The sequence below is a fragment of the Stegostoma tigrinum genome, chromosome 37 (assembly GCF_030684315.1).
Source record: "Stegostoma tigrinum isolate sSteTig4 chromosome 37, sSteTig4.hap1, whole genome shotgun sequence".
In the NCBI taxonomy this organism is placed as follows: Eukaryota; Metazoa; Chordata; class Chondrichthyes; order Orectolobiformes; family Stegostomatidae; genus Stegostoma; species Stegostoma tigrinum.
The window spans coordinates 23,276,844-23,302,116 of record NC_081390.1 but is presented as its reverse complement, the minus strand read 5'-3'; the positions used below and the strand labels follow the sequence as shown (position 1 = coordinate 23,302,116).

Here is a 25,273-nt window from a genome sequence, read left to right as displayed (position 1 = left end):
GTGTTTAAGCTGATGAGGCACCATCGCTTGAGGCAAGGAGTAAGGAATATTTTTGAGTAAAACAGTTTGCTAAGTGCCAAGATAACACAGTGTGGAGCTGGAGGAACACAGCAGGCCAAATTTTCTGAAGAAGGGTTCTAAACTGAAATGTCAGCTTTCCTGCGCCCCTGATGCTGCCTGGCCTGCTGTGTTATCTCAGACTCCAGCAGAGGCAGGACCTACTGTCTCTTGCTGAGTGTTGGCCTGGGAAGGAACTTTCTCTTTGCACCTGTGGCAGAAAAGCCACCGTGGAACCAGGGGTGAGAGGTCATTTGGGGGCCCAGAAATCATGAAGTATCCAGCACAGACTTCAAACTTGAAGTTGAGCAGAGCTGTGATTGCCAGCGGGCTGGAGGTTCACACAGAGTGGGCACGGCCAGTGGGATGGGGCCGGCCAGCGGAGTGGGCATGGCCAAGGGGACAGGGGCAGCCAGCGGGATGGGTCACTCAACGGGATGAGGACGGTCAGCGGGATGGGGATGGCCATCAGGATGGGGCAGTCAGTGGGGCAGGGACGATCAGTGGGGTGGGAATGGTCGGCGGGATGGGGACGGTCAGTGGGACAGGGATAGTCAGCAGGATGGGGCAGTCAGTGGGCCGGGGACGGTCAGCAGGACGGGGACGGTCAGCGGGGCGGAGGTCTGCACAGAGTGGCGATGGCTAGCGGGATGGAGGCCTGAGTGGGCTGGACAGTTGTCAGACTGGGGACTGGTGCAGGCGGTCACCAGCTTGTGAGCCTGGGCTGACCACATGTGAAAGGCCCCTGTGCTGATCTACTGAAAGCCTGTAATGCTCATCTTTTCAACTTTATTCTCATTTTTCTAACTTACAATATGAACAACAGTGCGTAATGTTATCTTTTTCCCACCCTTTCTCGTTCATTTCTGTATTTTGTATCTAAGGTGTGCACCTAGGTCCTTTGTGCCTGAGATGGCATCATATGGAGCAACATTGTAAACTTTTCACTGTATTCCTATATTTACATCCTTGAGAACATGTGTCAATAAAGGATATTCTAATGTTCTAATATTCTAATGTGCATCTTCTCGAACTGAGAAGGTGTGGAATTCCCACAGCATTTGCAATGTTCCATTCTGACCAAGAATTGACGAACTTATTGTGTGTATCTGTGTGACAGGTTGATAGGACTGAGAGACTGCCTGAGCCCCAGGCTTTGTAATCAGTGTGTAGCCTTCACTGGGTATCTGAAATGCAGTTAATTTGTGGATAGGTGTCTTGGCGAAGAGCGATTTTAATCCAGAAAGAACAGTGCAAGTTTATTTTAGACTATATTCTGATTTGCCATGTCCCTCCCTCACCACCACCCCTCCCCCTCCCAAACTCCCCCATATATTTAGTTTTCACGCTGAACCAACATTTCAGCTTCAATTACAATTTGAAACAGAAACATTAAAACAACATGTGTGCTCTTTGACATTTTGAAACATTGCTGCCTGTTTGAATTACTCGTGGTGAAGTATTTTGTGGTTCAGTAATTAAAATGTGATCGTACTATTTGATATTTTTGACATAAGTCAGTACTGGTTGCGTTTTGTGTACATTTCCGTTCATTAAAAATTGTGTTGGAAGTTTAGGATGGGAAGAGAATTAATCAGTAATGCCAACTTCCTGTATGAAAGGTCTTCTGTAATCATTTCAAACTTAGTTCACAGATATGTGTGTTGCAGGATGTTTCATTCCATTGTCAATGAAAAGGAACATCACCACACGGCATACAACTCCTATTCACAAGGAAACATCCTCTTGATTTGCGCCACATCTAAAAAAATTGACTCCCTCCACTTCAGTCACAGCAATGTGTACCATCAATTCACTAAGTCCCTTCAGACAGCCCCCACCTTCCATACTTACAACCACTTCTATCTAGAAGGACACAGGTACAAATATTTGGGAACGCCACCACTTGCAGGCTCCCTGACAAGTCACTCACTACCCTGGCTTGGAAATATATTGGCTGTTCCTTCTGTGTCTCTAGATCAAAATCCTTGAGCTCCCTCCCTAACAACGTTGTGGGTTGGAATACACCAATTGGAGAGCAGCTCACCACCACCTTCTCAAGGCCAACAAGGGATGGCAATAAATGCTGGCCCAGCCAGCAACACAACTTGCCATAACTAAATTTTAAAAGATGGGTTTTCTCTCTTGTGTTTCCCTGAAATCTGTCAGATCTCAGGGAAGTCATCTGTGGAGGTACACAATGTTTGAGATCAGTTGTGACTCATGTTATGCTCAAATTCAGAGCCTGGACACCCAAGATGAGCTGCAAACATCGTTCTCATTTCCATCCCAAATCTGGAGCATGAAGTTCCATTTAATTACTTCACCTTTATGTAACCAGCACTTGGTAAAAAATGAAGTGCTCCAAAATAACCAAACTAAATGGACAGATATCCAAATGTTATAAAGAGCGTTATCATTTCTAGTCATTTGGCCATACAGAACTTAAGGCTTGCTTTAAAAAAAAGGATGCATATCATCAAACCTTTTCATCTTATTACCAACAGGGCACTTTCAAGAAATACAGCTGATTCACATTTTATACTGTGGACTGGAAATCACACACATTAATACACAGTTCTTTGCAGGCAGAGATTACACACTGTTCTTGTTTCCCAATCTTCTTGCAGATTAAGATGTTGCTGACCTTTACACTGGTATTTTTGCGAATCGCAAACGTCTGTGTTAAGTCCCACCCTCCGCGCAGTGTGTCCCATGTCTGGCATGATGACAAAAATTTACAATGCAACTCCAGCTCCCACACACCACCCCAAGTTGCTTTGAATCTCCACTGTTCCCAAACCTTTACCATTCAGGCAGTACCCTGTCCAATGGATCCACAGTGCATATTTGCTCTTACTGAAACCCAGTTGTCCACTTTGGCATCATCAAGTGATATCTGAGTGCAAAGGTTATTAAGCAAACATGAGCACACGTGCGAGCAGATACATGTACAATGTAGCATTCCCGTATCGGTGACTGCTGTCACTGGCAGAGTGCTGCACCCCCTGAGGTGCTGGTCATCCTTTAGATCGAGTTATCCTCTGAGCTGAGTGCACTCGATCCCATGGCCCTGTTTTGAAGGAAAATGGGGACATCCTACCTGGTGTCCTGGGCATTATTGAGCTCTGAAAGAATTGTTATGGCACACTGCTGTTTTATACCAGCTTGCTTTGCTTTAAAACTGGGGTCATGCTACCAAAGTGACAGAATTTTTTTTTAAAAGCGATGAGACGTCATCAGCTGCAAAACACTTTGGGATGTTCAATTGGCACAAGAAATGAAGGGTGTGCTGTTATTTTTGTCTTCTCCTTATTGGTCTGCATTTGTGGTTATTTTTCAGGGTAAGACGGTACGGGTTATTACAGCCATTGATCAAGACCGAGGGAGACCACGAGGTATTGGTTACACCATTGTCTCAGGTAAGAGGGTTAACCTTGCGTTTTCCTGTTTCAAGCCATGTTCATTATTGAAAAGGACAAGGAAACTCAATTTTGAAAATATAATGAAAGCCAATTTGAAATCTTCTATAACAAACATGAAAAGAATTCTTCCTATAATTCTTCCTTTTAGGCTTGTGTTTTGTTTTGTCTAGATGTTACCACAAACTGTTGGGAGTCAGAGAGAGAGAGATGGGTGTTTTCAAACTGCAGACTCGAAATGATTCTTCTTTGCTGAGTAATAGAGCCTGCTGGGTATTAGTAACAGGAGAGATGAGAACTGCTTGTAAATGATCCATGTTGCTATTTCTAAGTGAAAATACCTCAGAAAATATTAATTAAACCTGATGGTTGTGACAAGTATCCAGCAGATTTTATTTTTTAATTGCTTGCATTTCTATGATCTTGTTAAGTTTTGCAGCATGATTTTAGCATGTGGGAAGGTACCTTTGGTTATTTTGTTAGGAATATCAAGCCTCTGGAAAATGAAGAGTGAGTAGATTTCATACAGTGAATGTACAATACTTGCATGACGATATCACTGTAATTTGTAAGATTTTATCTAAATTCACGTCTGGGGATTTCTGATGTAACACTGTCAGTCAGTTACTCTTTCAGTGAGGGCAGCTTCAGAGAGTATGTAGGGATTGGAATCAGGTCAGGTAGTTCTCATTGACTATGAGATCCTTGATTGGGCTTGTTAATCTGGGCCAATTAGGGAGGCCTGGCTGACAGTTACAAGCTGGAGATTCAGAACATCATCTCAGTCTAGTCTCATAGCCTGTACACTTTGCACATGTAAATAAAGTGTGACTTGGTGAGGGATACCGGCCTCTCGCTAGTTATTTAAGAGTGATACAATTCATTGCCATTGGACACTTGAATGTGGAGGGTTCTTGATTTATTAATGTTTGACTTACAAGTGTCCGTACTTGCCCTATATAGGGGTGTGATTTTACAGATCCTGTACGTACAATTGGTTTCTTTATATTGACCTGCGCTGTGTTTTGTCTTGCGTACAATTCAACCTGTGAACGGACTCCAGAATAGAATGCATTTATCACTCAGGGATTGCCTGTATTCAGGCTTGTTTCTGTCTGGAAAGGAAAGAGACTAAACTGAGGATTTTGATCAGCAAAAGCCGAATGATAGTCGCTTTGTTTGTAGCTGATGGATTCCTGTCCACGATGTGGCATTACCTAACTTTGAAAGACAGCCCGGATAATCCTTCCAACAGCTGTTCTAAAATCCCAGCGAAACCACCAAAATGACTAATTTGCTTTCTATTCCGTACAAAGTCAATTCACATCAGATTTCATCAGTAACAGAATAAATAATTCCATTTATTTGTAACTCATTTAACTTTAAAAGAACAGTGAAAAAAGAGAATTTCTAATTTCTGCAACTTAAACTGTATCTCTTCAAAACGCCAAACATGCACACAACCCAGCATGATGAGACAAATTATTTAACACTTACACTATGTGGGTTAGCAAAGAGAAAGTTGACAAACGAAACAAAATTCTGAATATCAAATTTCAACCACACGGTAAAAAATTTGTTTGAATTTTGCAATGACGACATTCAATTTGATCAGCTGAACCTAGGCCATTTTTTGTTTTAGAATTCTTCCTTTTAGGCTTGTGTTTTGTCTGGATATTACCCCAAACTGTTGGGAGTGAGAGAGAGAGAGATGGGTGTTTTCGAACTACAGACTTGAAATGTTTCTTCTCTGCTGCTCATGACATTTGCAACTGTAGACCAACTGCTATGTGGTTGCCTCTTTACTGCGCTCTGAAATTATTGAGCCAACCGCTCCATTCAAGGGTAATTATGGATGGGCAATAAATGCTAGCCTCACGCATCCCACAAAATAATTATTAGGAGATTACTGCAGTCAGGAGAGGTTTTATAATATATTGTAAGATACTGTGGCACAGTGCTTATTTTATTGGCTGATAACCCAGTGGTTTCACTAATGATGCAAAGGTACAGGTTCACAATCTGCCACAACTTGTACAAAATTTCAGGGGACTAAATAGTATTGATGCACAAAAGTGGTACCAGCAAAGGCGTGCACACCCTTACTGGGTCGTCACTAAAATTCCATCTGGATCACAAATATTCTAAAGGGAAAGAAATCTGCCATCCTTATCTGGTCTGGAATATATGTGACTACAGACACACAGTAAGATGATTTACTCGTAATTGGCATCTGAAGTGGCCCCCGCAAGCCACTTCATTCGGGGCAATTAGGGATGGGCAACAAATGCTGGTCCTGCTGAAGGGCAATCCACATCCTATCAATGAATTGCAGGAAAGATCGTTGCATTGTCCACATTGTGAATGAAGCAATTCCTGCAAACGTAGAATGTTGTGCGGTGTTCAGGCATAATTACCATGGCGGGGGAGGATTGAAATTATCCAATCTTCCTCCATCTTTTGATGGAGAACTGGAACTGTCAACAGGAATTGTTTGGGGACTTATCCTTTTCAATGACTTGATGAAGCCAGTCAACGGAACTCCTCTGAACAGTTTCTCTGTTTAACCTCCTGAAGGTGAATTCAGAAGCTGCCTGTATTTTAATTGGTTGAGGATTTGTTCCTGCTTACCACTGTAGACAACAACTTGTTTTGAACCCTACTTGGTGGTTTGACCTTTTAGAAAATGTCCAATATTAATCATTGTCTGAAGAGACTGAAGTCTATGATGGAACCTTACAAGCAGTATCAAACAGAACAAACAAAATGCACTGCTTCCCCAAGGCACACTAAAATTACTTTAATCACTTCAGTTCATAAGAAGTGTGGACTTACTCACAGGAATCACATTTTATACCAGGCATGAATCATCACACTTTTGTTACAATAAGCCATTTGCTTTCCATATGGTTGCAGAGGCAGTGTAATGGATTGAAGACAACAAAATGCTGGAGATCACAGAGGGTCAGACAGCATCCATGGAGAGAGACCAAGCTAACGCTTTGAGCCTAGATGACTTGACATCAGAGCTGAAGTAAAGTGTGGAGGGCACAGCAGAGATGCAATAGTTTTAGTGGGGTTTGGGGGTTGGGCACTGGTCACAGTGGGTGCAGGATACCAGGTGCCAGTGAAGGAAAGATGTTGACAGTTCAGATTAAGTGACTGGGATGTGAGAATGGGAGAACAATGCCAGACTTGAAAGGGTAGTATGTGGGATGGGGGAAAAGGAGGGCGTGATAACAAGCTAAAAGAAAGAGAAGAAATGTTCACAGTTTGAAGATGTTGAACAATATTGAGCCCAGAAGGCTGTAAAGTGCCGAGTCTGAAGATTAGATGTTGCTCCTCTGGTTTGTACTGTGATTCACTGGAACACTGCAGCATGCTGAGGACAGACAAGTGGGCTAGTGAGCAGGACGCTGTGTTAAATTGACAGCTACGGGAAGGTCAGGCTCATGCTTGCGTACAGACCGGAGGTGTATGCGAAGTGATCACCCACTCTCCATCTGGTTTCTCCAGTGTACAGTAGGCCACATTGGATGCTGTAAATACAATACACAAGATTGGAGGAGGGACAGGTGAGATGCTGCTTCACCTGGAAAGACTGTTCAGGCCCTTGGATGGTGAGCAGGGGGAGATGAAGGGGCAGGGACTGCATCTTCTGTGGTCATGTGAGAAGGTACCACGGAGAGCGGGGGCAGTTAGTGTTGGTAGTTGTGGAATGGACTAGGGTGTCCCAGAGGGAACGATCCCTGCAAAATGCAGACAGGGCAGAGGGTTGGTGGTGTTGGGGTGGTGGTGAGGGGAAAATGTGTTTAGTGGTAGTGTTCTGCTGGAGTTGTCTGAAACAGCGGAGAATGAACCATTGAATACAGAGGATGGTGGGGTGAAAAGTGAGGACATGGGGGACCCAATCATGCTGTTGTTAATGACGGAGGGTGGGGTGGGTTGGGTGGGGGAGGGGAAGCATGGGTGATAGTTCAGATGTGGTTGAGGGCCCTGTCACCCACAGTGGGTGGGATCCCACGGTCATAGAAGAAGGAAGCCGTGTCAGTAGTGATATTTTGGAAGGTGGCATCATCCAAACAGATGTGACATAGGCAAAGGAAATGGGAAATCCTCCCATTCCTCCCATGGGGTACGATGAGCTGCAATGAAGCACATAACTCTTCCCTACTCACCATCCAACGGCCTAAACTTTGCCATTGAAGCAGCATTTCACCTATACCTCCTCCAATCTTGTGTATTGTGTTCACTGCACCCAATGTGGCCTACTGTACATTGGAGATGCCAGACGCAGAGTGGATGATCACATTGCATACACCTTCAGTCTGTACGCAAGCATGACCCCAACCTTCCTGTAGCTGGTCATTTTAACGCAGCGTCCTGCTCACTTGCCCACTTGTTTGCCAGTGGCATGCCGCAGTGTTCCAGTGAAAACTGGAGGAGCAACATCTCATTTTCAGATTAGGCACTTTACAGCTTTCTGGGCTCAACATTGAGGCCAACACCTTTAAATTGTGAACCATTTCTTCACTTTCCTTTAGCTCGTTATCATGACCACCCCTTCCTCCTCCTCACCCCCCCCCCCCCCCCCCCCACCCCCACATCTGACTTACTATTGTTTAAATTCTGGCATTGTTCTGCCGTTCTCACATTCCGATCACTTAATCTGAACTATCAGCATCCTTTCTTCACCACCACCCTGCACCCACTACCCCCAGCACTGCAACCCCTTCCAAAACTACCACATAAGTATGCTCCACACTTCAGCTCTGATGAAGAGTCATCTCAGCACGAAACATTAGATTGTAGTCTCTCTGTTGATGCTGCCTGACACGCTCTGATCTCCAGAATTTGTTGTCTTCAGTACATATTCCAGCATCTGCAGTAATTTATTCCGTCAATATAATGTATTATTACTTTCATGGATTTTTGGCAGATTATGTATCCAGCCATCAATCCAAGCTGCTGCTGTCCTTGACTTTGTTTTTGTTGGGGAGCTCTGTTTATTCCAAAAGCTGTGCGTCATGCCAATTATTGGGTCCTGCCCAGAAGGAAAAACAATAAGACTGGCGAATGAGACATATCAGAACAACTCATCTTCTATACGTCAAAATGTGGCCCCAGCACAACCAGTACATTCATTTCTACGTATTATTGTTTTGTTTTTACTAGTTTTTACTAGCTTTTCCCTCATTTTGCCGTTGTTTGCTTGACCTGGTGTTATCAAAAGAGTGCTTGTGAATCTTGGCTTGCAGCCATTTGACAGTATGAGTGAACTTGCGAAAAGAACATCTCAGGAGAGCCGAAGGTGAAAACCACAATATCCTTAGCTTTGTGATATCGGGTCCCGATGGTTGAACTTCTCAATAGTGACAATATCTTGAATTATAAAGGATGCGTTTGATGTCTCCATGAGTTTACGTAATACAAAGTGCAAGGGCAAATTGACCCCATTGGAAGTACTTTCTGAAAAGGTTCGGAATGTGTTTTCTGAGGTTTGAATAAATGTTTTCACCTCTTCCCTTGCACTTCTTTCTATCAGGAAAGAAGTGCCAATTGATGCTCCAAACATAGTTGAATGGTTCTGAAGACAGGCCACTGGACCCAAAATGTTAACTCTGTTTTCTCTCCACAGATGCTTCAAGCCTTGCTGAGGTTCTCCAACATTTTTTTGATTTTGTTTCTGATCTCCAACATTTGCAGTTCTTTGGTTTTTCAAAAGCATATTTAAAATGGGGAGAGAGAAGTTGCTCATTTGATCAATGGTTCTTTTCTTTGGAATGTGAAACTTAAGATCAGCTTTGTCATCTGAATATTTATGTTTAGACCAGTTCCTCCTCGGGTCTTGGTGATCAGCGCCCATAGACAGTACCTGAATATCATTGCCATTCGCTAACCTACCTCTGAATAGGATTGTCAAATGTTCACTTCTTATATTCCTGTCATATTAGGAATTGTGGTTTGTTTCATTGTTGTAGTTTACATGATATGTTCAGTTCACCAAATATCATGTTGAATGACTTGCTGTCCTTGTCTTCATTAAAATTGTTTTGGATATATCACTTTCGAACAGGTTGCCTGGGAAATGATTGATATGCTGTAGCGAGAAGATTGTTGTAGATCAATAAACCTTAAAACTATAGACCATGGGGGAATAGACTGCGGGTTTAGGAGCACCAGCTGAAAGGAGAACAGCATTGAATTTATATAGCACTGTGGATGAGCACAGCATGTTTTACAATCAATGAAGTAACCTTGATGTGTCGGAAATGTGGTTCGCATACGTTGGGTAATGTGACAAGGATTAAATAATCCTGCTACCTTGATGTTAGTCGAGGGTTAAATACAAAGGTACTGGCATGGTTAAAATATCTCTATCCACTATTTAAAAGCAAACAGAAGCTGGTATTGGACAACTAAGAGCGAATGTACATAATGCACTCCTCAACAGTCCACGTCACTTCGCGAACTGAGTGTTAATCAAAGAATAGCCATTGACCATTGCCTTAGCAAATCAGGTTGATATTTCAAACTCTCAAAGCCGGTGATTGGTATCTATTCACAAAAGTAGCAAAGGACTTGGGTTTGATCATAAACCACTCACAGAAAATGTTCAATCAATGGAAAGCTGCTCTCAGCACCATTAATCAAGTACTTGGATATGTGTTGAGTACCTCCTGATTATAAATTGAAACCAGTTATTTTAACCCAGTGTATCTTATTAGCAAGGTCACAAGTAAAATACTGTTTGCAATTCTGTCTTTGTGTTAACTGAGGCATGCGAAAGTATCGGAGAATATTGAAACAAGTACAGCCTTGGCTTAGAAATTATGAAGTGTGACCTGGAGAACTGATGCTGTTTTCATTTCAGCAGGAGGAAACATGATTCAGGTGCCTTAAATATGATTGAAAATTGAGTAATGTCAAGACTTTTTGCCCTAGACAGCAGAACGAGAGGAAAAGAAAACAGAGGTTACCGGAGGCAGGTTAAATAACGAAGGAGATCACCATCTTCCTTCAACACTATGACATGATGAAACAAAACCAGGAAGAGCAAAGGAGGGGACACTGAGATCAGTTAGATGAGCACTTAGTTAAGGATAATGCAAACAGTGTGGATTCAATTCCTGGCAGAGGTAGACTTGGGACCTGTGAATAGAAGGGAAGAGTAACCACCGCTTGCAAAGAAACTGCTGAACAAGCAGCTCAGAATGAAGCAACAGCAAAGAATGAGCCAAGGACCTGTCTCTAGGCTGAAAACATGAACAAAATGATGGACAAACACCAGAATAAATACCTGATAAAGAGTCGCAATTGAACACCAGTACGGAGCAGTCGTTTTAGATGAATGAGCAGCCTGACAAACAGGATAGTTCTTTGTTGCTGCTGGATTCATGACAGATGAATAATGTAGGTTAGTGAAATGACCTTTGAGGGACAAGGATGAATGCTGACAGTTTATTTCTGCGTAAGTTTTTTTTCTACTGTGGTTAATGACCTTTCTCACTTGATTAAAGAGGTTGGGCAAAGACCCTGATAGGTCAAATTGTCTCTGCCAGGATTGGAACTGATTAGCGAAATGGTCTGTTCTCAGTTGAGATCTTCTTCTCAAGTAATGCGTGATTAAATTACACAAGCTTCAATGCAGGTAATTACTCCTTTTGCGTGTTTGACCATTTCTCATGGCTCATCATGGTTTTGACTGCTTCGTCACACTCAGCCCTTGGAGGGTATTCCTATTCAGATTGATAACTCTCCTTCACAAATGGTTGAGTTGTTAGTTAAAGTGGGCTTCAACACTTGTTATGGTCCAGACCAAACCCCCTCAAAATATATTAGGTAGGTAGCCTAAACCCTAACGTTTCGTGTTTTAAAGGTAAATGTGAAGTGCCATGCTCCAGGTGTAATGCGACCGGTCAAACTACTCAACATTAAGCAAAAACACAATTTATTTAAACACTATAATTAAAATGTGAGCAAAAGAAAGAAGACCTTCGAATAACTTAACTACATTGGAAACTTAACAGAATAATAGACACAGTAACTATTATTAATTAACTGTTAAAATATAGTAACATCCCATAAACACATTCCTTAGCAAAAACGAAAATTCAGAAACAGGTACTCACGTGCAGTTCTCCAATTCAGGGGAAAATTCAGAGAGAGTAGCAGCCAGGAGACATTCACTGAAGCTTCCGTTGAGACCCCCGTAGTTTCTGATTCTACTGAAAAACCAAAACTCAGCAATCCTGTTCTGAGAGAGCTGGCTTCACCCATTCAGTCTGCTTTAAAAAAAAATCCAAGGCCTCCCAGGCTGTTTATTCAAGTGGTATTCTGTAGCCAGTTCATCGCCCCTCATTCAATCTCTCTCTTAAAAGAAGCCAGGACAAAATAACCTCTTAAAACCAGAGCATCGCCACACGCTTCAAATCCAATCCCAAGTAACAGTAGATCAGAAGTGAAGAATCATCCACTGTTTCAACTTTAATTTTCACCAGACACTTGGTCAGACTGCACAGCAGTTGAAATACAAACATCACATGAGTGCAGCATATCTTCAGGGAGTGGACACCTCAGCCAGTGGTAAGTAACTGCTTCATTCTGCATCTAACTAAATGGCATTTAACTTGGGATTGATCAATCCCAACGACAGGTGGAAAACCACTTTCACTTTTGACTTAATTTCTCTAACTGTGACTGCCCACCCCGACATTATATAATCATCAAAGAAAGGGGTTGGAGAGGGTTATGTTGCATAACATATCTGTGAGACCTGTTGCAAATATGAGGGAAGTGTGCAAGGATTTGTCTTTAGAAGAGCTTCTGGCACTGTGGCAGTGCTCCTACCCCAGGATGAAAGACCTCATTTCATGTCCCACCAATCCTGGAGGTGTGTCTTAAAATGTATTATTTTTACACTCTGATTGGACATGGATATTGCCAGCATTTATTGCCCATCCCTAATTGCCCAGAGGGCAGTCAGGAGTTAGCCACAATACTGTCAGACTCGTGTTGGCAATGCCAGATAACTCAGATTTCATTGGCCTAAAGGGCATTAATGAACCAGATATATTTTTACAGCAATCAGTGGTGGACACACGGTCACCATTAAGTTAGCTTTTAATTCAATTTTGATTTAATTCAAATGTCACCACCTACCATCATAGGATTTGAACACATGCTGCCAAAACATTGGCCTGGGGTTCTGGATTACTATTCCAGTGGCATTACCATTCTGTCTCTACTCTCTCCCCTCAATCCCCACCTGGATTACTTCTACAATATACTTCATTGACTACGCATCACTTTTTAGGATGTCCTGATGCATGAAAGGCACCAGGCAAATACAGATTAATTATTTTCCTATTTCACCATGACTTGAAATGGTCAACTGTTGTGAGCTGAGGTGATGTTATTACTGAACTAATCAGATCCCAGACAATAATGTGGCTTGATGAAACATATTTTGATTTCAGACTTTAACTTATTGACTGGAATTGCAGAGAGCTACTTCCTGGAGTTTATTCAGGCAGCTGTGCTTAAATATATTTAGCTTGAAGTGGCCTCTTCAGGGTTTTATTCCAACACTCTGATGTGGAATCATCACAAATTTGAGATAATCTGGTTTTACTATTTTTTTTCTTTTCAGGAACATAGCCTACACAGACATCTTCATCCAAGGACTTCATAAGATTGTTCAAAACTCAAACAGAGAGGTTTTTTTTCCTTTTGTTAAGCTTAGGTGATTTCCTCAAGCTTAAAAGAAAAGTTTCCTAAACTGCTAAACTTGAATTTGCTTAGCTTGTTCAGTTGTAAAACCTTACCCATATAAATAGTAGCTCATTAATTCTAAGGCTAGATCTCAAAAATGGTTTCAGAAGAAATCACCACGGCTACAGAAATACTTACAAGTTAATTTTTAACTTGGGTACACAAAAAATCCACATTAATTACTCAAAAACCAAAATCTCAAGCTTCCAATAAACTATATTCAAATGTATGGAAATCACAGTCTACATCATACCTATAGGTTATGAAATTCTCTTCAAAAGGGTGTTGGGTCTGAATTTGAAAATGAAATATGTGCATTGTTATAGAAACAAGAGGGACAGGTGGACTCTTTCAAAGAGCTAGCACAAGCTTGATTGACCATGTGTCCTCCTGTGACATTCTATAGCTATGATGGAAATAGGCTTAATAAGAACGTTCTTAAAAGCACATATTTTCTCAACAGCCATGGTCCTCCATTTCCCTTCTAATGTACTGTTTAAAGACAGAATTGAAAAGTAATTTTTTTATTGGTTTAGTCATGGTCCTTGTGAATAATTTGATGCTGCAGCAATCACAGTACCTGACGTAGAAACCTGTGAATTACTTAATGGGTGCCATGGTCTTCAAACAGAAAACATCTTATTGCCTAATTTTTTAGGGAGAGGGAAGGAAAATCACCTCTGGCCCTCAATGGTGGGGTTGAATTAAACCCTTGACAGCAATAATGAGCGGAAACTGTTCTTTGAAATGCCTGGCATTAAATAAACTGTCTGCAGGAAAAAAATTATTATTTCTTCTCAGCAGAAATGCAGAAATTAATTCCAGAATGACACAAAAAAATGGCTAGAATGTTCTTTGTAGAAGCTGAAATAGTATAAGCTAATTTAAAAATTTATTTTTGTGTGACCAGCCTGTTACGGTTGGATGATACACCACATCTGTGATCTATAGTGTAACTCCGTGGTGTCTAGACAGTGCTAGTTCACAACCAGGTCACACAAACCATGATGATCTGAATGAGCGATACAGTCAAGAGGCAGCCAAGACATTGAAAAAAGGTAAAAAGTTGATTTTAAAATGAAAATGTTCCCGTTATCCTGTCAGAATATAGTTTTAAGCAGCACAGAATGCACCTTAGTAAATGACAGAAGTATAGCAGTGGAAGAACTTAAGAAGGAATTTCTCCACGGTGTGCCTTTCTATTTCTGCTCATTTACCTACTTGAGTACTTCGTCCAGATTTCCACATCAAGCTGCAACGTCCCAGAAGACCCAAAAAATCGACAAATAGTGTGGCATCCCTGGTCGCTGCATGCTCTTCTTAATTTGCTGCCACTGTAACACTGCGGCCCGCTGTGCAAACCTTTTTGCATGCCTGTGATTTGATTTCAGTTTTACACAGGCTACTTTCATAGATGCACTCATCAGGTTTTGGTTCAAAGTTTTGACTTAATGCAAATATTGAAGGTTTTGCTAAGTTGTCTGTAACATGCAAGCACTGTCCAACTCAAGTTCTGTCACTTATTCAGTTAAGTGTATGGCAAACAATACCCAAGTGCAACAGGATTTGGACAATATCAAGGATTGGGCTGACACATGGTAAGTAACATTCACCCCCCCGCAAATGCCAGCCAATAACCTTTTCCAACAAAAGAGAATCAAATCATTGACATTCAATGGTATCACCATCACTGGCCATCCTATATCCTGGGGGATTACCATTGAACAGGACGGAACTGGTAGACTGTAGCTTCATGAGCAGGTCAGAGGCTAGGAATCTTGCAGCGAGTAACTCAACTCCGGGCTCCTCAAAGCCTGTCCGCCATTTACAAGGCGCCTGTCAGGAGTGTGATGGAATACTCACCACTTGCCTGGATGCGTACAGCTCCAACAACACACGACAAATGTGTCACCTGCCAGGACAAAAGAGCCCACTTGATTGGCAACACCGCCAGAAACATTTGCTCCCACATCCACTGACACTCAGTAGCTGCAGTGTCTGCTGTCTATAAAATGCACTGCAAAATTTCACCGAGGATCCTGAGACAGCATCTTCCAAACCCAGCTTCTTAAGGACAACTAGGGAGGGGCAATAAATACTGGCCCTGCCAGCGACGGCCGCATTCCCATGAATGATTGAAAGGAAAAGTTTTTTTTGAAGAGATTAACTGTTCTTTAGATGTAGAAAGTGTTGATAAGTCTCATTGCAGCTGATTGAACATTGGTTTGCAAGGCCCGAGAGGCACATTTGAGACTGGTCTGACTTAATTGAAACGTAGAAGATTCTGAGCCATCTCAACAGGTTAGATGTAGTGAGGAGGTTTTCTCTCATGGGAGAATCCAGATCAGGGGGCCAATATTTAAAACTCGGGGCTGACACTCCCACACTGCACTAAGGGCTCATTGCTGTCTGGAAGGCATTCTCTTTTAAATGAGATGCTAAGTCAGAGCTGCAGGCAGATATAACTGGTTCAGTGGTTCTATTTTAAAGAAGAGCAGGGCAGTTCTCCCTGTTGTTCTGGCTAAAGTTTATCCTCCTGTCGATGTCACTAATTTCAATTATCTGGCCATTAGCTCATTACTGTCCCTGGGAGCTTGCAGTGTGCAAGTTAGCTATCGCACTATTCCAGCAATGTAACTGGATGCTAGAAAGTTATCAAACAAATATATATTTCACAGTGTTATAGACAATAATCTTCCCTCAACTAACAGCACTGAAGATGGGTAAATTGTTGATCTGTTCTGCTGCTTTTTCTCAAAATTAGAGATGACGTAATTGGTGATGTTTACTTTGTTACATTCAAAGCAATCGATTGTACAACAAGCAATGTGGGATGTATGAGTAACAGCATCAGAAGAAAAGACATTAAACTGAGCCCGAAGCTCAAACGTGAATCGGCGACACTTTCTCCTGACTGAATTAAATACCACAGAACTTGGAGCTTGAGCCCATTTCCATTAGTGCACACTGTTTTGCTAAACAACAGGCAATGTGTGCTTAGCAAACTGTGAGATAAAATTGACAGGGCAGAATTTATTAGTTCATTTTCTTGACTGATTTGGGAGCTTTCTAAATCTTTGAGTTACAATCGTTAGGTGTTAAATTGAAAAACCAGGGAGCTATCTGCAACTCTAACCCTTCTCTCCATTCTAAATATAATAAGATATTGGTTTGCTTCAGGGAAAATAATGTGTATTGTCTTGTCATAGTTGGGGTCAGTGGGCGCACACACTGTTCCATTGAACTGCTGTGTCCTGATGTACGAACTGGTGATGTTTTGTAGGTCAGGCTGTAATCTCCAGTACTATGTGAGGAAGAACACGGCATTAACTATGTCTCGCTAGATGTAGACCCTTCTCTTACTGTGAAGAAAATGAACAGAAAGAAAAATCAGTTTTTTTAAAATGAAGCAGCATCAACATGAGCCGTGGTTGAACATTAGCCCTGCAGTCAATTGTATTAAGTTTTCCTGTTCCTCTGCTATTGTCACTTTGCTACTTTAACCCATCTGATGTTGTCTTCTGATTGATAATTCTTGAATGGGATTCCAGAACATGATGTGCCCTTGCATTGACAGTGAAAATCTAATGAGACATTTTAAATTGTCAGCTTTAAGTGCACTTCATTTAACGGAGCTACTTGTAGACATTAATTGAAAGAAAATCTTGGATACAACACAACCCTGAGGGACTCTAACAGCCCAATATGTTACTGCAGTTCTGTCCTGCTATTGGGTGACTGGGGACATGGCATCCAATTCCCTCACTTGAGAATTCCTAAGCCCCGGCTATCTGACCAAAACAGAGGCGTTTGACCAACATCCTTGCAGGAAGGTTTGCAGGTGCTGTTGGGAGGAGTTTAAACTAGTTCCACAGAGCAGGGGAAAACACTGGCAGGCAAGATTAGAGAAAACCCCAAGACATTCTGCAGATATAGAAAGGGAAAGGGAATGGCCAGGAGGAGTGGGACCAAACAGACAATCGGCGCATGAAGCCAGAGGACACAGTCATAGAGGCATACAGCATGGAAACAGACCCTTCGGTTTAACCGGTCCATGCCAAACATAATCCCAAACTCAACTAGTCCCACCCTGCCTGTTCCTGGCCCATATCCCTCCAAATATTTCCTATTCATATCTCCATCCAGATTCAACATGCAAGCCACACTGTGGAAAAAATTCTCTTTTTTTTAATCTCTCTCCTCTCATCTTAAAGATCTGCCCCTAGCCTTGAAATGCCCCATCTCAGGGAAAAGCCAACTACCATCCATTCTATCTATACCCCTCACGATTCATAAATCGTATCAGGTCACTTCTCAATTTTCTACGCTCCAGTGAAAAAAGACCCAGCCTATCCAGCTTTTCTTTATAACTCAAACCTTCCAAACGCTGCCACATCCTGGTAAATCTCTTCTGAACCCTCTCCAGCTTAATAATATCCTTCCTATAACTAGGCGACCAGAGCTGTACACAATATTCCAGCAGAGCCCTCGCCAACAACCCGTACAACCGCAAAGTGAATTTCCAGCTCCTGTACTCACAAGGACTGAGCAATGAAGGCAAGCATCCCAAATGCCTTTTTAACCATCCTGTCTATGTTTGATACAAACTTCAAAGAATTACGTACCTGCACCCGTAGGTCCTTCTGTTCTACAACACTACCCCAGGCCCTACCATTAACTGTATAAGCTCTACCCTTGTTTGTTGTACCAAAACGCAATACCTCACATTTATCCAGATTGAACTCCATATGCCATTTTTCAATCCATTCAGCTATTTGGTCAAAACCTGTTTATAATCTCAGAAAACCTTCTTCACTGATTACAATACCACCAATTTTGGTGTCATCCGCAAACTTACTAACCGTGCCTTCTATATTGTCATCCAAATAATTTATATAAATGACAAACGAAAGAGGACCCAGAACTGATCCCTGTGGAATACGGCTGGTCACAGGCCTCCAGTTCGAGAAACAACCCTCCATCATTACTCTCTGTCTCCTGCCTTTAAGCCAATTTTGTATCCAATTAGCAAGCTCACCCTGAATCCCATGTTTAACTTTACCAATTATTTACTCTGCGGAACCTTGATATGGATGGATGGATGGTAAAAATAGATCAGGGAACGATAGACCAGTGCGTCTAACATCTTTGGTAGGGAAACTACTGAAGAAAATAGTGAAGGAGAAAATTAATCTCAATTTTGAGATACAAGGTTTGACCTGGATACTCAGCATGGCTTTGTCAGAGGGAGGTCATGCCTTGCAAATCCGGTGGAATTTTTAAAGGAGGTGTTCAAGTGTTCAAGGAGGATAGGGCGTTTGATACAGGTTGTATCAATTTAAGCAATACCTTTGAAATGGTCAAAGGGAAACTAGTAAAGAATGTCAAAGTTCACAGGATCCAAGGTAACGTGGCAAGTGGATCAAAAATTGGCTTAGTGACAGGAATAAGGGGCGGTGATAGACTGAATGTGGCTGGAGCCTGGTGTGCAGTGGCATTCCACAGTGATCAGGGCTGTGCTCCATGCTGTTTGTGGTGTTCTTAAATGATCCATAGAACATAGAACGTAGAACGTTACAGCACAGTACAGGCCCTTCGGCCCTCGATGTTGTGCCGACCTGTTCAACCGATCTCAAGCCCATCTAACCTACACTATTCCATGTACGTCCATACGCTTGTCCAATGGCGACTTAAATGTACCTAAAGTTGGCGAATCTACTACCGTTGCAGGCAAAGCGTTCCATTCCCTTTCTACTCTCTGAGTAAAGAAACTACCTCCGACATCTGTCCTCTATCTTTCACCCCTCAATTTAAAGCTATGCGCCCTCGTGCTCGCCGTCACCATCCTAGGAAAAAGGCTCTCCCTATCCACCCTATCTAACCCTCTGATTATTTTATATGTTTCAATTAAGTCACCTCTCAACCTTCTTCTCTCTAATGAAAACAGCCTCAAGTCCCTCAGCCTTTCATCGTAAGACCTTCCCTCCATACCAGGCAACATCCTAGTAAATCTCCTCTGCACCCTTTCCAAAGCTTCCACATCCTTCTTATAACGCGGTGACCAGAACTGTACACAATACTCCAAGTGTGGCCGCACCAGAGTTTTGTACAGCTTCACCATAACCTCTTGGTTCCGGAACTTGATCCCTCTATTATTAAAAGCTAAAACACTGTATGCTTTCTTAACAGCCCTGTCAACCTGGGTGGCAACTTTTAAGGATCTGTGTACATGGACACCGAGATCTCTCTGCTCATCTACACTGCTAAGAATCTTGCCATTAGCCCTGTACTTTGCCTTCCGGTTACTCCTACCAAAGTGCATCACCTCACACTTGTCTGCATTAAACTCCATTTGCCACGTCTCAGCCCAGCTCTGCAGCTTATCTATGTCTCTCTGCAACCTACAGCATCCTTTGTCACTATCCACAACTCCACCGACCTTAGTGTCGTCTGCAAATTTACTAACCCATCCTTCTACGCCCTCATCCAGGTCATTTATAAAAATGACAAACAGCAGTGGACCCAACACCGACCCTTGCGGTACACCACTAGTAACTGGTCTCCAGGATGAACATTTCCCATCAACTACCGGATGAGAGTGTTGGGGGAATGCTAACTAATTTGCAGATGACACAAAGTTTGGCTGTGTGATTGATCGTGAGGAGGAAGGTGTTAGACTACAGGAGGCTGTGAATGGATTGGTCAGATTGGCACATTAGTGGCAGATGCAATTGAACCCTGCGAAATGTGAAGTGCTGTTCTTTGGAATAAGGATCAAGGTGAAGGAGTTCTCAATGAATGGCATGACACTAGGAAGCTCAGAGGAACAGAGGGATCATGGGGTGCTTGTCCACAGATTCGTGAAGATGGCAGGGCAGGTTAATTATCTAGTTAAGAAAACAGAGATAACAAGGTGTAGTGCTGGATGAACACAGCAGGCCAAGCAACATCAGAGGAGCAGGAAAGGTTGAAATAATTTCACGCTTCAGTAATGATTTCTGAAGAAGGGTCGAGGCCTGAAACACCAGCTTTCCTGCTACTCTGATGCTGCTTGGCCTGCTGTGTTCTTCCAGCTCTACACTTTGGTATCTCAGATTCTCCAGCATCTCTGAAACAGTTAAGAAAACATACAGGATTCTTGCCTTTATTAATCATGGCATAGATTATAAGAGCAGGGAGCTCATGTTGGAGCTGTACAGAGCTTTGTTGAGGCCACAGCTGGGGGACTGTGTGCAGTTCTGGTCATCGCACTATAGGAAGGATGTGATTGCACTGGAGCGGGTGCAGAGGAGATTCACCAGGATGTTACCTGGGATGGAGCATTTCAGTGACAAAGAGAGACTGGATAAACTGTTCTTTCGAACAGAGAAGTTTAAGGCAAGACCTGATAGAGGTGTTTAGGATTGTGAGGGGTATGGAAAGGATGAATAGAAAGCAGATATTCCCCTAAACTAAAGTGTCAATAATGAGGAAGCATAATTTTAAAATGGAAGGCAAAAGGTTTAGAGGGAATTTGAGAAAAAATGTTTTCACTCAGATGGTCTGGAATGCACTGCAAGGAAGGCGGGAAACTTTACAAACGTTAAAATGTGCTTGGATATGCACTTGAAGTGTCACAATGTTCAAGGTGATGGACCTAGTGTGGCAAAGTGGGACTGTTCTAGGTAACAAAGTGTGAAGCTGGATGAACACAGCAGGCCAAGCAGCATCTTAGGAGCACAAAAGCTGACGTTTCGGGCCTAGAACCTTCATCAGAAATTGTGTGCTTTTGATGCTACAGACATGATGGGCCAAAGAGTCTCTTCTGTACTGTAAGTTCCTGTGAAGGAGGGGATGAAAACTGGAGAGTCCATTCCATTGATATATAAGGAGGCAGCAGCAACATTGGCAGTGACCATCGAGTTGGTTTGGACGTTCGGCACAGTGCTGTCGGCTGATTGATTTTACGGATGACGCCATGGGAAGCACCAGCAGTGAGTTGGAAGCTGCAAGCACGGCTGTCGAGTTGCTGGAGCTCATGGGAGCACCTCTCCGGCACCTCGAATCAGCAACCAAGGAAGCTAATCACCAAAGGATTGCTGATTTCATCAGGCACGCACTTCCTGAAAAGGTGAGAGGTATCAATCCATCAGAAACCTTCTGAAGGCAATTGGATAAGTCTCTTGGGAGTAGGAAGAGTTTGGCTTTGCTTCATGATGAAGTTTTATTTGTGTTAACCAACCCCTCATACCTTCCACCCTCACACAGACTCTCTCCCCCAAACAGTAATGTTAGACCACTTGTGGATTTTAAAGCTGAGGTGGGTTATTTTTTCATTCACTGCTTGTAGATTCCCAACAGTGTGGGAACAGGCCCTTTGGCCCAACAAGTCCACTCTGCCCTTTGGAGCATCCCACCCTGAACACTACGGGCAATTTAGTATGGCCAATCCACCTGGCCTGCATGAGGAAACCGGTGCAAACCCACACAGACACGGGGAGAATGTGCAAACTCCACACAGTCGCCCGAGGCTGGAATCGAACCCAGGTCCCTGTTGCTGTGAGGCTGCAGTGCTAACCTGAGCCACTGTGCTGCCTGTATTAAGGGATATGGGACAAGGTAGGGGAGTGGAGTTAGACGACAGATTAGCCATGATCTCCTTGAGAGGCAGAATAAGCATGAATGGTCTCTAGCTGTTCCCATGCTCCCAAGACCCGAAGTTGGGATTTTTCCCACCCATCCCCATCCCCCTGCCCCTGCACCAGCACCACGTCTCTTGCTCCACCTCGATTACATCTCTAACTTTAATTGGTTCTGCTGAAAGGTCACAGACCTGAAGCATTCACTCTTTTTTTTCCCTCTCTGCTTAGATGCAGCGAGATCTGCTGAGTTTTCCAGTTTTATTTTGCCCATTGCATTGATCATGCAGTGGCTGTTTAGGTGAAGAGCAGGTTTTTGAGACATTTCGGGAGGTGATCTGGCCAGGTTTCATTGTGAAAACCCTCACAAGCATGATCTTAAGCTATTTCCTTCTATGTTTTGCAGCAAAACATTTTTCAACTGTGTATTCAGTGTGCCCAGGAGTGAATGATCTCAAGATGTAGCACACACTGCCCTTTATGCTTTTTATAGCTGGGTTCAATTGCAGTCAGTAATTATCAGCACTGACACCATTTATTTACAATAGATTTCACATTTTCCTTTCTACTTGATCCATGCTTTATTTCTCCTTCTTAGCTGTGACTGGCAGGGCTAACAGGGAGTAAATCAGATACTCGGGTTAGGGTATTCTGTCTCTACTTTTCCTTTGCAAACGCAGAAACTATGTAATTACATTGTACCGGAGTCCGTAACACAGCCCGACATCTCCAAGTGTTGAGGGGACATCTTTCAGAAGAACTGAGTTCCTGTCTACTCCCTCAACTAAATGAATAAAGATCGTGTCACTATTCAGTGAAGAACAGGAGTTTCTGGGGATCTGTGCCATACCCAGTTCTATTTATCTGATGGTGTAGTGCTAATGCATGGGGTGAGCTATTCAAAACATCAAGATAAATGTCTACACACAAGGGTTCAATCCCCCCTAAGGTTTTTTTTTTTGGTTTAATATCCAGATTTTGTTTTAGCTACTTCGAACCCCACCATGGCAGGTGATGAAATTTGAACAAAATAAAAAGAAACTAGAATTCAAAAAAAAACTAACCTCATTGAGAGTTGTGAAAAAACCCATCTTGCTCAGTAATGAGAGGGATCTTTAGGGAGGGAAATCTGCTGGTCTTTGTGTGGCTCCAGACCCATAGCAGCCTCTTAACTACCAGAGGGAGTGTAGACACAGGTACAGGTATAACTTGTAAAAGACATTTTGATAAGTACAAGAACAGGAGGGGTTAGAGAGTTATGAGCAAAACGCAAGTAAGTGGTGCTCGTTTAGTTTGGGAAACTTGGTTGGCATGGACGAGTTGGACTGAAAGGTCAGTTTCCATGCTGTTTGATTCTACAGCTCCATCCCCCCACCTTTCTAAACTCTAACAAGTACAGACCCAGAGTCCTCAACTGCTCCTCTTATTGACAAGCTGTTCAATCCCAGATGCGTTCTTGTCAACTTCCACTGGACACGCTGAAAGACCAGCACAACCTGACTTAGACATGGAGTCCAAAACTGTGACTTACAGAATTTTTGAGAGGGGATGTGAGTAAGGAGAAGCAGACTGTACAGCTTGGTGCTGACAGTGTGATAGTGCAGGAGCGTACAAATGTATGTATAGGGAATGACAGCCACACCATCCCTGTGCTGTCAGAGAAGGGTTGATTTGAGACTGCTGTGTCACTATGGTGATGATGACGGGCAACTCCAGACAGCCACCTGGGGGTGCACAATAGGAGTTCAAAGATGGTGCCAACACCAAACAATGCCAACACCAGGATTTCCCAGCAGTGGTGAGGATCTATGCCTGTGGCACATGGGAAAATCAGGCTAGAATCAGATTTGAGAGGTGCCGTGGGGGCAAATTGGGTAGTTAATGAGGCAGGTTTGAGCCATTTATGTCATTAGATTGCCTTGGCCGTGTGGAGAGAAAGAGAGTGAGAGAGAGAGACTCTCTGTGAAACTGGACAAAAGTAGCCAGAAGTATGACAAGAATCAACCTGTAATGTTGCTCGCATCTCCAAACCTCCCCATGTCCAGGAAGAGCATTGTACTCAAACTCAAGCAGGTATGGGAACAGGTTCTCCTCAGCCCGTACAATTTACTGAAAGGCTCAAGGTAACAGTACATTATATCCTCATTAACACACAGTAGCTTGCATTGAATAAATAATGAGAATCTCCATCACGCCAGCTGGACTGAGCTGGTCGTACACAATTAGACACTGTAGCTTGCTTTGAATTTAGTGCCATAATTGTTTGGAGAGTTGGCAACAAATAGATACTGTCCCGAAACTAATGACGGAGCTATTGCTGAGAGACACAATGCAAATTGGCTCCACGCCTGGTGCACGCAGTCCAGTTGTGTTAGAATGAAACAAAAAATTATGTTTAAAAGAAATTCAACATTTTAAAAAAAGCCACTGAACCTATGTAAATGAAAGTGAGCATCACTCAATGTCAGAATCAGTGAAGCTCAAGACTGCTGATTGGAACTGAATGTAAAAGACAGATCGCTGTTTGCACAGTCCATGCACCTTACCTGCAATGCTTAACGAGGAAGAAAGATTTGCATTTATATCGTGCCTTTTTGGGACCTGAGTCCTTGGCAGTCTTTCGAACTATGGTCACTGCTTAAGTGTAGGAGTCACCACAGCCAGCCGGTGCCAAGAAAATCCCATAAGTAACAACAAAGTATATGACTAGATTGGAGGGTTTGAGTTAGAAGGAGAGGCTGGATAGGCTGGGGCTTTTTTTCTCTGGAGCACAGGGGGCTGAGGGGTGACCTTATAGGGTTTATAAAATCATGAGGGTCATAGATAAAGTGAATAGCCAGGGTCTTTCCCCCAGGGTGGGAGAGTCCAAAACCAGAAGGTGTAGGTTTTAGGTGAGAGGGAACCCAATTTAAAAATAAGGTGTCTTTCATTTAAGACCGAGGTAAGGAGTATTTTTCTCTGGGGATTGTTACCCTGTGGAATTCTCTTTCCCAGCGTGCAGCGGAGGCAGAGCCATTGGAAATGTTGAAGGCTGACTGCAATGGGTCTTTGGCTGGCAGCTTTTTAATGATAATGGGAGGCAGACAGAAATGTGGCACTGAGGCCAAAGTCAGATCAGTTGAGGGGACGTAGTCTTAAATTGGCATGTCTTCATTCTGAGGCTGAGATGAGGAGGAATTCATTGCTCAGCGGGTTTAGAGTGTTTGGACTTCCTTGTCACAGAGAGCTGTGGGGAGGACAACCCTTGTGTCTATATAATGCTGGGATGTGTTCTTGATCAGTCAAGGAATCAAGGTTTACTTGAAAAGACAGAGAAAGTGGATGTGAGGATTGTTGGATCAGCCATGATCTTGTTGAATGAAAGAGCAGAGTTGAGGGTTTTTTCCAGTTCCTTCTGGTCTT

At 42.9% G+C, this 25,273-nt stretch overlaps 1 protein-coding gene across 1 annotated transcript in view; it reads left to right on the top strand.

Annotated features, from left to right (window-relative positions):
* Window positions 1–25,273, top strand: part of cdh23 (cadherin-related 23) — an 807,091-nt gene that overhangs the window by 221,961 nt on the left and 559,857 nt on the right. The window contains exon 9 of the mRNA XM_059640347.1: window positions 3,401–3,479. Within this exon, the coding sequence (XP_059496330.1) occupies window positions 3,401–3,479 (79 nt within the window). The remainder of the gene's footprint in view (window positions 1–3,400; window positions 3,480–25,273) is intronic.